Here is a 14,121-nt window from a genome sequence, read left to right on the forward strand (position 1 = left end):
ATTTCTTTCTATTTAATTTTGTTTGAATACGTAATCAAACATTTTTGTCATAAAAACAGATTAATTTAATTAGCAATGAAATATTTAATTCATTTGTTACCATAATGATTTAAAAATCCGGGCGTGTCATTAAGGGCGGTTTTTAATATTATAATATTACCTTTCCATTTCCAGCTTAAATAATTCATTTAAGTGTTGGTTCTTCTTTACTTATAAATAGCTTATAGTTGTGAAAATTATTTTTCCAAAAGTTTTAAATTTATATAAATTTATCAGTTTGAGTTAGTTGCAGTTAGCTATTTTAAATAAAATTGCCTTTGATATTAAGCCAGGCTCTGCAATGTGCACATTATTGATATTTAGAATTATGTACTTATTTAGAGTTATTTTTTATATATATTTTTGTTACGTTTATATGAGAAACTATGTTGAATTTTTTTTTTAGTGGATTATAATCTTCATTTGATTGTATGAGTCATTAAATTGGCATAAAAATTGTTGAGTCATTTATTTTTACAATATATGTATATTATTTCAAAATTTTTCCACTAAAATTTTTACTATGCTTCCCCCTTCAAATTATCATTATTTCGTATGTCTCTTGGACAAATAAAAGATCTGATTTTAAATTGCAGTTGAAAAAGTTGTGACTTTAAAATGCTGTTGAAAAAGTTGTGATTTTGAAATACAGTTGAAAAAGTTGTATATTCAGTTTGTCCCTACAATTACTGTTACAATTGTAGTGACAAGACATAAAATATAAATTTTTAAAGTGTTATCATTGATTTGCTATTTAATTGATTGGATGTAGTGAAACATTTGATTATTTACTTTTTAATTCGTTACCAAGTATACTTTTAAAGGTATAGTGCATTTTTAAAGGTTAGGTGAAATTCAGCCACATTTCTGACTTTTAAAATTTTGAATTTATTGATGCATACATTTTAAGTATTATTGTTATTATTCATCTAAATCATTTTTGTATCTTAAAATGTTTTTTGTCAAATAACTAAAATCTTTCTTTATTTAGAGAGAACTGTGAATAGTCAACTTTTGCTGCTGTGATCTTAATTAAAAGAAACAACGATGGCTTTCGCAGGTCTCAAAAAACAAATAAATAAGGCTAACCAGGTAATATTCTCTAATAAAATATTACATTTTTAAATGGCTAAAATTAAAATGTAATGCCTTGGTTGTCAAATTAGTAGTTTTTATGCATGTAACCGCAACATCTTGAATTTAATTAGTTTTAATACTTAGTGTTATGTTTCATTGCTCTTTTTTTTTTCAGTGTGTTATATACCTATCTGTGTATTGCTTTATTATTCATGTATTGTTTAAGGTTTTTATTCCTGTGTTTCATGTTTTTTAGTGAATAGTTATGGATATTCTGTATTAGTGTTACATGCTAGTAACAAAGTGTATTTTATTTTTCCCTCAAGAAATTGAATTTTTTTGTTTTGTGCGTGACATGTATTAACAACTTTTTCCCTATCTGTCTTATTTCTTTTTGTATTTATTACATTAAATGAATAAGAATATTTTTATCCACTCTTTATAGTTTAGATAGCGTTACATGTATAACGAACAATTAATCTTATTTTATTTCTTTTAGAATTTATTACACCAAGTAATCAATACTATAAGTTATATACTGTATGACATATATTAAACTTAACAATCTAAACAACTTATGTTGCTTAAAAATTTTTATTAGTAATTTTCATCTGACATAGCATTTCCCCTGTAAATAGAACACTTGATGTTATTTTATAAAAAAGATTGTTTCTTACAGATTTCTTAAATTGAAAATATTACCAACATTGTTTTCTGTCAGTCAATTATTATGATATCATAAAAAATATCATATAATTTTTATATTTGTATTATATTGATTGTGTGAAATTGTAACTTTTAGCAAAAACTCTTAATTTTCTTTATATACATATGTATTTATAATGCATATAAAATAAAAGTGTTTGTAAATATATATTTTTATAATTGAGTACTGATTATATGTTTATTCCTAATGCTTTAGAGTTAATACTAGTTCTTAATGCTAAAGAGTTAATGGTTATGGCTATCAAAATTAGGTTTCACTTTGAATGCTATATATTTTGCTGAATTACTACATAATTTAATCAAAAAGCAAGAAAAGTGCAGTAGTTTTTGGTTTAGTTGAAATATAAATGAGAATGTAAAATTAATATCTATAGTGGTAATTTAAAGTGTTTTTACTATTCATAGCAGTGCTTTTATAGAATTTAGTTATTTTAAGAAAATCATTTTGTTTTCCATGAGAAAACTGCCATATGAAAGTAGAAACTTGTGTGGAAACTCATCTTTATCTTTAAATATGCTCAAGTTGTACACATTATTTTGGCAATTTTTATAATTGTATAATATGTGTGTTGTGTTATCTCCCTTATCTTTAAAAAATAAAGTTTATGGGAAATTTTGTTTTCAGCATTAAAATTACTATGTAAGGTTATAATCAAATTTGTGAATTATATATTTAGCTATTTCGTTATAAAATATAGAGCATTAAATACTTACTAAAACTAATACAGAAGTAAAAAAAATATCCCTGTCATACAACACTTGACTAAGCCTAACCATATACCCACTTTACCCCACCTCAGAGAACAATTCATATTAAATAGAATTTTGAAATTTATTCTTAAATTTCTATGTAGATCTGTTCTTTAGATGTTGCTCTAACAGTTTAAACTAAAATTTATAGTTTTTGACTGTTTTTAATGATATTAGAAGAAAGTTCATAAACAGCTTAAACTAACATACTTTATAAGTTGATCATAAACAGATAGTTTGTAATCATAAATTTTTTTATCAGTTTGTAAAATTGAAATGCTTGCTTGGGAAATGCTATCTCAGTAAATGTCTCTAAAAGTATTAAATAAATTATCTCAACTTAAAAGAAGAAAAGATGTTTTTTAACATGAACCCACTTTATGCCACGTACCCATTTTACCTCACCTTTTGAATATCCTTTTATCATAAAACTTTTTAACCTGTTGTTAATTTGAAAGAAATTTTATGGATTTAATATGTTATAACTTTTATTCATACTAAGTTTGTTAATGTACGTAAGTTTATTATTTACCTGTTAATATTTAAGTAATTGAAAATTTTAATTTCATTCCAGTACATGAGCGAAAAAATAGGAGGAGCTGAAGGAACAAAATTCACGGAAGAGTATACTGAAATGGAAAGAGTAAGTTTTGAAATTTTCTCCTCTACTCTGGTTTGAAAAATTCACTTGTTTCATTGGTTCATTGTTAAGAATTTCAAATTCCCGAAACAATTTTTTGTAATAAATATATATATTAAGATTAATTTATTTGCATATGCTGCCATTATCACAAGGTGGTTCGACTATTTGAAAACTGTGAATTCTTGGGATATACAAAATTAACTCCGGAAATACTCAGAATATTCACCATTTTATTAAGAACTAGTCTACAAATCTCTGCTAATGTGTTTAAATTAATCTTTGTATGTAAAAACTGTTTCTCTGATATAGTAATTCATTTTCTGGCATTGCTATTTTGATATATTATTCTAATTCTTTTATTTTTTTATTTCCTATTTAACGGGAAATTTTTCATTTAAATTGCATAACTTAGCTAAACAATTTATTTCTGAAAATGACACCTTTTTATCTAGAGTTTTTAATGAACTTAATAATTATTTAGAAGAAAATATAAATTTTATATATTTAGTGTAGAACAAATTTCTATGCATAGAATAAGAAAAAAATTTATTTAGTAGAGGAAATAAGTATAAATTCTTTATATATATAAATATATGTGAATATTTTAAAATAATGATTAAATTAAATTTTTACTGGTAAAAAATTTAAAAATCTGTTAAATTTTTTAATATATACTGTGGTTTTAGGGAATTCGGTTTTGTTTTGTTTAGAGTATCCATCTTATATGAATTTTTTCAAAAAATAAATATATTTTGCCATAATTATTAATTAAAATATCTTAAGTTAGTATGTGCTTTATCCATCTTAGTAATGTGGATATCTGATATAAAATCTATTATATATAATTCTCTTACGTGGCTCCCAAATTTTGGCTGTATTTCTTTTGCACAGATGGCAACGTTTGTTTTGTTTTGAAAACACCAAAACATTCTGCCTTTTAATGATGTGTTTCTGATCTAATATATATAATTCTCTTACGTGGCTCCCAAATTTTGGCTAAAGTACTTTGTACAACTAAATAAGATTCTTTTCACTAAATATTTACTTTATTTTCTTCATTCATAGAGAAAACAGTCGGCAAAGAATTCTGTTAGGTTAAAAATCATTTCGCTAAAAAAATAACGAATTCTAAAAGAAATAAAATAAACAACTTAGAAAATAAAAATGCTGTAGCCAGCCATAGAATTTTTTGAAAGTTAACTTAGCAACATAAATCAAAATGACATAGAAGCGCAGCTAAATCACAATTATGATACCTGAGCGCTTGACGTAACAAATCTTTCAATTCTAAAAGTGTTGTATCGCCAAATGCCCAAATTAACAATTGTGTTCTTAAAGAAATTCTATAAAAAGTTTTAAATAAACAACCTACTTCTGCAACTGCTTCTTGAAGAACTTGGCTCATTGATTAAAAATATTGTTTTAATTTTACAGTACTAACTTTACTTCTACTTTCATTATTGCTATCACACTCTTTCATTACATTTTACAACTTCATGCTAAATTTGAGGACTTTAAGTTGTTTTGTGGTTGAATACTGACTTTTAGAAATGTGTACATAAAAAAAGTAATATTTAGAGGTTAAGAGTTGTCTCAGAAAAATTTGAATTGTTAGCAATGACTTAAACAAAAAGTTTTATTTTAACTGACAAATACTAACTTTTTCTATGACTATACTCATTTTCTTACTCTTTTCTTTGTTTTTTATACATTTTACATTTTTATGATAAAATAAAAAAACTTATAGTTGTTCTGCTTCTGAACACTGATTAAAACACAAAATGATGGGTTTCATCAACAATCAAGAATATATACATTTATTTTGCAAATTCCATATTATTAAGGTGGCGCCCTTCAGAGAATTAAAAATGCAAAATTATCTTCTTCAAAGCCGATGATTTACATCCAGCGTTCAGTGACAGACTACTATTTCATTTTGTTTTACAACACATGGCTTTAGCCCTCTGGTGGGAAAGACTTTAAAACAAAACTTACAACAGTTACTTTTCTCAACAACTGAAATTTAGAATAGTGTGACTAAGAAAAATATGTGAACTGTTTGCAATTTCTAATTAATATTGAAATGTACAGTCCGCAAAAAAAAAAAGATATCACCCTGAATAACTTTCGTTCTAATGATCGGATTTTCACGAACTAAGTGTCAATCTTAATGGTTCCTGGGGGTGACCTCAAATATGCTAATTAATTAGTGCTAACTATTAATTAAGTTACGAAATCAGACACAAAAACGTACTTTCTCTGAATAAACATATATTTTTTTTTACATATTTGGAATCTAGACACTTGAATTAGGGGGGGTAGACAAAATTTTAAAACAATTGGGTCGTAAATTGGGTTGCAATAAAGGTTTATATATTTGGCGATAGTCCAGAAAACCGCCAAAAAAAGTCGCCTGCGCAAATAAATATTTTAAGATAACCCTTGACTGATTCAAAAGAGAAACGCTTAATTTTACTAGGTTGCTAGGCAACCAATTTCTGACTGTAAAAAAATTGAAATAATGTTTTGTGATTGCTCTGAGAGGTTTAATTAATAGTTAATAGAAAACACCTCGAAGTTTCTAGGCAATAGACAATTTTTAAGTTCATTTATGTCCAAAAAGCAAAAAAAATAAATAAATAAATAAAATAAAAAATTATTTTAATCTCTTTTGAAAAGAAAATTTGAATCGATTTATAAGTTTCCAGAATTTAAATACATGAACTTTTTATCTGATATTATTTAGATTATGCTATTTTTGCTATGTTTATTCGAGGATTTCATACTAAAATCAAATTAACATAACTTATAATAGTTATATACAAAATTTTAGGGATAATGATTTTTACAGCTTTAATCGAGTCTTCTAGGCATGAAAGTTTGAAGGAAAAAAAAGTGCATGAAAAATAAAATGTAGATTGTATAGTAATTCTAATGCACATTCACAAGGTTTTCTGTAATTTACGATTTCTTTTTTCTATAACTCAATGAATTGCTGAATGTTTAGTGGCATTTTAAAAACATTGAAATTTGTTATATTTAAGAATAAGATATAGAAATAATACGTTGCATATTGTATGATTCATTGTTTAAAAAATTGCTTCATTTTGCTAGATATTTACGTTACATGGTTTTCTTTGGATAAAGATGATTAGCAAATAGCATCCACATGTTTCGATACATTCTGAAACTTACGTTCGCAAATTCAGCATAAAATGTCGCACAGCATATTCTTCAATTACGATAAGCTACATTTACCACCAAATACTGCTACTATGATTATTTTTGTTATATATATATATATATATATATATATATATATATATATAAATATATATATATATATATATATATATATAAATATATATATATATATATATATATATATATATATATATATATATATATATATATATATATATATATATATATATATAAATATATATATATATATATATATATATATATATATATATAAATATATATATATATATATATATAAATATATATATATATATATATATATATATATATATATATATATATATATATATATATATATATATATATATAACGTCGTTGCCGAGTGGAAGGATTAAAACAGGTCATAGGTCGGGAAGGAGGGTACAAAATTTATTTATTAATTATTAGACAAGAGCAGTCATGAGAATGAGTGAAAGTGCACATGAAAAGTTGCGCTCCTTGGTTATATGTTAGGGAAAATCTTGCAAAGTAAAATCCGTAATATGTCTTAATTTAGGGAAAGAGGGAACTCTTAGTAGTTGCTATTGGTTTATGAAATAGATCGAACGTTTCCCACACAAGAGCAAAGGGGAAAATGTCCTGCTCTTAATTAAATGCATACTTGAGCCAAAAATAGATTTAAGAACAGGATGTGGTTTTTAAAAGTGTGAAAAAGTATTTCGTTTAGAATAATTAATTAGGATGAAGTTTTATAGCAAAGAAACTAACATAAAAAGATTAATTGAAGCTTTTTATGTTACATATATATATATATATATATATATATATATATATATATATATATCTCATATGATACTCTCTTTTTAAACAGAGCTCGTAAGGCCCTTAAGATACTGAAATGGGGGCACGAAAACTTAAAAGATTTTTTTTTTCCTAATGCCCGCCTGTGTTAACATCAGTCAATTCAGGCATCTACAGGGCGACAGATATCTGTGTGGCCTAAGGATTCCTAACGAGCATCAAACATTCTCAAAATTAAGTGTTCATTCACTGGAAAATTTAGTGTTTATTCAATTTAAGAACTGTTCCTTCACTTGGTTATCTTACTACTTATTATTTAAACCACCAAAAGCTTAAAACAATATTATGTAAGTTATCTAAATTTTTTTTACATAATTTGCATTTAATAACAAATATGTCGACATGCATTTAATAACAAATACGTCATTTAGCTAAAATTACAAATTTTGAAATTTTTATGATTTTTTTTTAAAGACAAGCTAAGCTTAAGTTTTCCTTCACTGGTTAGTTTACCCTATAAGATTTTGAGAAATTTGCGATGTTGGGAGAGATGCTTAAAAATGTTGACTGCGTATTTTTATTAATATTTATAAAATATATATTCAAGAAATTGATGAATATTTTATTCCAAATTTATTCATTCGTATGTATATTATTGAAATTTTATCAGTTATTGAGAAAAAAAAAATTAAAAAAAATCACATTAAAGAAGCACAATCTGTTGTATAATCATATTCTATCAGAAGCATGCTTTTATAAAACTCCACATTCTCTGAATAAAATGTATTTTATTCAATAAAATGTTTTATTCAAATTTCTTTACTAAATTGCAAATAGAATTTTAGACGACTAAAGAAGAAACATCGTATTTTACAGCTTAAAAAAATAAAAATGAAAAGATAAGCAAACGATTATTAGCGAAAAAAATATGAATGAAATTTTATGCTAAGCGCGCGAAGTCAAGTTCCTCGCAAGTTTATCACATTTTAATATTAATCGCTCCATTTAATCATTTCTTCATTGTCGCCAAATTATTTTTTTAAAAATAATTAATTTTAATTTTTATCAGCTTCTAATAAATAAAAACAGTTGAAACTTTAGATTTTTCAATTGAAAAATATGTAGATTAATATGGTATAAAAAAATTCATACCTTATAATTCAAAAATTTTTCATCCTTAATTTAATTAAATAATAAAAAATAATTAACAATTATTAAAAATTATTTTTTTCGTAAAATTATCTTTGGGTAAATGAGTTTTATGACTGGGTGAAATTTTCTTCGAATTGCTTTATTAGTTTTTAAAATATGACTAAAAACGTAAAAAGTGAAATTAACATTAAGGAGTACGAACTTTGGATCGCTCTCCTGACCAAACTATGGGGACCATATTTCCCAGATTGCGGCTACCCCCTATATTTTGAAGGTTAAGAATCCAAATATGTAAGAAAAAATATATGTTTATTCAGAGAAAATACGTTTTTGTGTCTGATTTCGTAACTTAATTAATAGTTAGCACTAATTAATTAGCATATTTGAGGTCACCCCCAGGAACCATTAAGATTAACACTTAGTTCGTGAAAATCCGATCATTAGAACGAAAGTTATTCAGGGTGATATCTTTTTTTTTTGCCGACAGGTTTAGAATTTTCGTAATTACTGTACAGGTTTAGAATTTTCTACAGTGAAAAGTTTTCGGAAATTCAGTATTCAAAAAAGTATACAAAAACTAGACGTTAAGAACGTATCCAATGAGCGAGCAAAGCGAGCATTGGATTGCGAAGCAATCCGAAATGAACTGCGATAGCAGTTCCGAGGGTTGGTGAGCGCCAGCGAGCAGGGGGCGAAGCCTCCTAGTTTTTTATAAAACATTAAATTTTTATTATTATTATTATTTTTGGGGCAACTTGGACTTACTTTTCTCTTTTTACTTTTAAGAAAACAGACTTAACAGCTGAGTTAGTTGAAGACATACTAAATAAGACGAAAGAATATTTACAACCAAATCCAGGTACATTATTTTTTTGCAAATTATACATTTTTATTTTCGTGATCATCCTTCAATATTAATGTTATTGTATAAGAATTTATTTATCAATGTTAGTATGACCTAACTGTATTAGTTTAAATGAAATTCCTGAAGGGAAATAAGCTTCTTGTTTTGTAATTGTTACTGTTTTGTAGAAAAATTCCTTCAGATTTGTCAATAATTTGTCATCACAACTATTTTGAAAACTTTGTGTAAAATGTATCTCATTTTATTGGAAATTTTACCATCAAACCATCCATACTGATTCTGAAATTGATTTTGGTGCCAGTTCATCTTAAAAATGCTAATGATGAAAAGTATATAGTTAAATAAAGCTTGAAAAGCTTTTTCAAATTGCTCAAATAATCTCTTTTTATTGTAGCCAAACTTGTTTAGTAATCGAAACCTGTTTTTATGCTAACAACTAAATCGTTAGATTTATTTTCAAAGGTAATTATGCAACAATCTTTGATATAATAATGATAAAAATGTCACTCTTAAAGCTTTGTCTCCTATGTTTTCTGTTGCTGAAATTCTTAAATATGTACCCACTATTTCAACAATTGTTATTATTTTGTTAGAAATATTGGTGACAGAAAGTTACAAATCATCGATGCTTTGCCTGATATTTTTCTGTTAATGTGTTGGAAATTTTTTTAAGAGTACTATGTGCCAATATTCTAACATGTGTCAGCTAAGCAAAAAGATAGTTTGTTTATTTTGGCAGTACATCATTATTAGTCAGTGCTATAATAGTAGATAACTTATGGCGACAATGACATAATTTTGAGCTATATAGGCTATTCAAAGAAGCTGACATCGACAAATACATCAAAATAAGTCTCTTAAAGCTTACGGGCCATGTCTATCGAATGGATCCTCCTTCTTTGGCATTTATGATCTTCAATTACAAACCAATGGGAACTAGATTTAGATGTATGCCTAAGATCAGATGGCTTGACTCTGTGGAAGAGAATTTTAAAATCCTTAGAATTACTAACTGGAGAACAATTGCAGGGAAAAGAGCAGAATGGAAGAAGGCTCTAAGGAAGGCTCTGACCCACAAAGGGCTGTCATGCCAATAGAAGTTTTTTTAAATCTATTTTTCAGCTGTACAGGCAACAAATAAGTAAATAAATTATTTAACAGTAATTGATATTTTAATTGAAATAAAATTGGTGTATGATGGCAAACATTGAGAGTAGAAATAATTCATTGAACATTGAAAAAGTAATTACTTTTTTAATATTGTTTGAGTATTTATTTATTTATTTAAGTAGTTACCAATTTTCTAGATTTAGCATTACTGAACATTCATTTCTAATTTCAAAATTAAATTTAATTTAATTTTATATTTTTATTTTTTTTAATTTTATTTATTTATTTTTTTGCAGATTTAAAATATATTTCAGAATTATTTTACGCAATCTACTATGTAACAACATTCTTTGTATCAAGTGTTATTATTATTTTATTTAAAATATCTACAAGGCAATCTTTTTTTTTTATATTATAGAAGTTTTAAAATTATTTTATTTGTTGTGTTATTTCATGTGCTGCTCATGCATCTATCATAGCAGGTAATTTTTTTTAATCCAAATATGCTATGCTTTCATTTGGATATTCTTTTTTATTTATGCTATTCTTGAAATTTATAACTATATATACTTTTTATTTCTTAGATAGCTACTTAGTATAAAAAATTTGAGTAATTACATAGTACTAAGTGCATGTTTAGTCTCTTGAGGAAAGTTATTAATATGAAAATCTTAGGATGATTCAAAATAATTGCCCGATTACAAAACATTCAATTTTATTTGCGCTATTTTTATACTATAATTTATTTTTAATTTAAAGTATATAAAATTGTACTTGGTAAAAAGGGTTGTTAATAAAAAAAAATATTGCATTTATGTCCACTGTTTTAACTTATTAGAGATTTTGAACAAAATTGAAAAGAAAACATCTCTGCCAGAATAAATACTTTTTTTAAATTTTGCATTGAAGTAAAAAAAAGAATTTAATATAGGTCTTTGAAATATCCCTTAAAAAGTTGGTAGCGTATTTTCCGTGTGTGATGTTATCAGAATACCTCCCTTTCGGCCTTTGTCTAATTTTGTGAAATTAGATTTCTGATGGTTCCTTGCACCTAGCACTTTTTAACTGTAACCGTTAACCTTACTAAGATTGATTGGTGCTCATTCGATATTTGATGCTGCTTGAGATATGTGAGCAGTTTTTAAAGTTTGATTTCCTTCTCTTCATGCTTAGGAAGTAGAATTTCTTATATTTGAATTATTCTTGCTTTATTTAGTCTTGCAATTATTCGATCTAAATTATTACTTTATCTGAAATATTTAGACTATTAAAATGCAAGACTAAATAAAGTGAGAATAATTAAAATAAAAGAAGATAAAATTCTTCTTTCGAGAAGGAAAGCAAACTTTAAAAACTGCTCACATATCTTAAGCAGTATCAATCATTTAATGTGCATCAATCTGAGGTTAACGGTCACAGTTAAGAAGTGCTAGGCGCAAAGCACCATGCAAAAAGTAATTTTAGAAGGTTAGGCAAAGACAGAAAGGCTGAAAAGTGAAGTTATTTTGATAACATCGTCACACTGTGTATCATACTAAAAAGGTTAAAAATATAATGATTTTGAGTACGTAAACAAATTGAGAATTTTGATTTGTAATCAAGGCAATCCGTTTTGAATATTAGTACGTTTTCTAGCATATTTATTAGTGCATGTTTTAGATTTAAAAGTTTCATACTCTGTTTAATTAAAACCTTAATTTACTGTTAGTAGATTCAATATCGTAAAATAATGATTGCTGATCAAAAAATTAAGAAACATAACAAAAATATGTTGTTTTATCCTGACATACAGTCTACTTTAATGCAGTTTAATGTTCAAAATTCAGAGTGTTATGTTATAAAGATGTTAGGTGAATTGTATGTTCAGTTTAAATTACTCAGAGGTGGTTTATAAAATCAAGTTTAGATTATCAGATTATAATTTTTTTGCTCTTTCTCTTTAACTATTCATCTTATAATAGATTGATTTATATTCTGTGGGACCATTAATTAGTTAGTAATAGAATTTTTGCCTGGTATGATATAGCTGTTTTTTGTTTTTTTAAATCAATTTCTTTTATGATTTTTCTCTTCATAAGTATTGTACTTACTTGCATATTTATTAAATTACAGACTGTAGATTATAAATCTTAGAATAGTGATGTAAAATTAGCTAATTATTCAGTTTTCTTATTGCTACTCTTATATTACTTATTTCAGCCACCAGAACAAAACTGATGGTTAGCTCTAAATTTCGTGGTACTGCCAAAGCACATGCCTACCCACAGCCTGAAGGAACTCTAGGGGAAGCAATGGTTAAGTACGGAAAGGATATGGGCGAGGAATCTGCTTTTGGTAGGTATTAATTCTTTTAATTTTCAGTGTTAAGTTTTTTTTTACTATACTTAACATGGTTGTATCTTGTATCCTGACTAATGTTAATCGATGATTTATAGGCTTGGTTTGCTGAAATATACTCTTATTTGTTCAATCTAAAATGAGCACAGTAGTGAATAAAGGAAAAAAAACAGACACATGGTTACTTAGATTGGTGTGTTAGCATTGAAATTAATGATATTAACTTAACTCTTGTTCCTTTTAAGGGTAAAATATTAATTTGTTTTAAATTTTATGCTTCAAAAGACGTTTCTTAATTTTACCTTGATTCTAATTATATGTATCTATAATAGCCTGACAAATGTTAATTTGTTGTTTATTGAGGTTAATTGGAATATGTTATTCTTATTTTGTAAGACTAAAATGATCTCCAGTAACAAATAAGAGACATTCAGGACTATTATAGTTGCTATGTCGAGCCAAAATATACGGTAAATACTTAAAATTTGTTCTATTTAATGATAAATACCTTTGTGTTTTATGTTTGCATAATTTACCAGACAAACAGAAAATTCATTTTTTAACTTTGTGTGTCTTCACATTTAGCTTAACTTGGCAGTGTGTAATAGCCTGATTGTTTATTGATAAGGTTAATTGAAATATGTCATTCTTATTTTGTAAAACTAAAATGAACTGCAGTAACAAATAAAAGATATGCATAGCTACCTTCGATTGGCCAAATTGAATGATAAATACTTAAAATTTGATCTATTTAATGATTGATATTTAAATCATTTTTATTTAAAATTACAGGTATGAGTTTAATAGAAGCTGGTGAAGCACTGAAACAGATGGCTGAAGTTAAATATGCTCTAGAAGATAATGTAAAACAAAATTTCCTCGAACCCTTGCATCATTTACAAACCAAAGATCTAAAAGATGTTTTGGTATTTTCTTTCTTTCATTTTTAAATATCTAAATGCTATTTCAGAAAAAACTGTTTTTAATTCATTATTGTTTTCTTTAAAATTTCTATTAATATTTGTTTTAAAAGTAGTTGGCATAAAAACTTTATTTTATAAATTTTAGTTACTATCTGTCTTAGTGTCTACTATTATTTGCTTTATAGTTGCTCAGTTATGACTAATGGCTAACTGCTGTTTTCAAAAGGTAGAGAGTAGAAAAACAAACTATTAGGCACGTTAAATAATTTTTTTCTTTTAACGATTTAAATAGTAAACTAATTAAAATTTTGAATAAGATGTTAAGTTCATATTGAAGCAGAATAAAAATTTGTTGCCTATCATAAAATTTGCTGAAAATGGATATTAGAGATTGAGGAAATTCACATAATATTTAAGTAATCATATTTTGAATCTAAATTATTTATTACTGAAACATCAAATTTGAATATCTGTTGCATAGACAAAAATTTAAG

General features: G+C 25.8%; 1 protein-coding gene across 34 annotated transcripts in view; it reads left to right on the forward strand.

Moving 5' to 3' along the window:
* The window catches only part of EndoA (SH3 domain containing GRB2 like, endophilin-A), a 128,627-nt gene that overhangs the window by 93,109 nt on the left and 21,397 nt on the right, over positions 1–14,121 (forward strand). For all 34 annotated transcript variants that reach the window (XM_071179105.2, XM_071179110.2, XM_071179115.2 and 31 more), the window contains 5 exons: positions 1,031–1,131; positions 3,167–3,235; positions 9,179–9,251; positions 12,567–12,701; positions 13,497–13,630. In XM_071179105.2, the coding sequence (XP_071035206.1) occupies positions 1,087–1,131; positions 3,167–3,235; positions 9,179–9,251; positions 12,567–12,701; positions 13,497–13,630 (456 nt within the window). In that variant the 5' untranslated portion in view covers positions 1,031–1,086. The remainder of the gene's footprint in view (positions 1–1,030; positions 1,132–3,166; positions 3,236–9,178; positions 9,252–12,566; positions 12,702–13,496; positions 13,631–14,121) is intronic.

Source organism: Parasteatoda tepidariorum, chromosome 6, assembly GCF_982258835.1.
Source record: "Parasteatoda tepidariorum strain Cologne lab strain chromosome 6, Ptep-v5.0, whole genome shotgun sequence".
In the NCBI taxonomy this organism is placed as follows: Eukaryota; Metazoa; Arthropoda; class Arachnida; order Araneae; family Theridiidae; genus Parasteatoda; species Parasteatoda tepidariorum.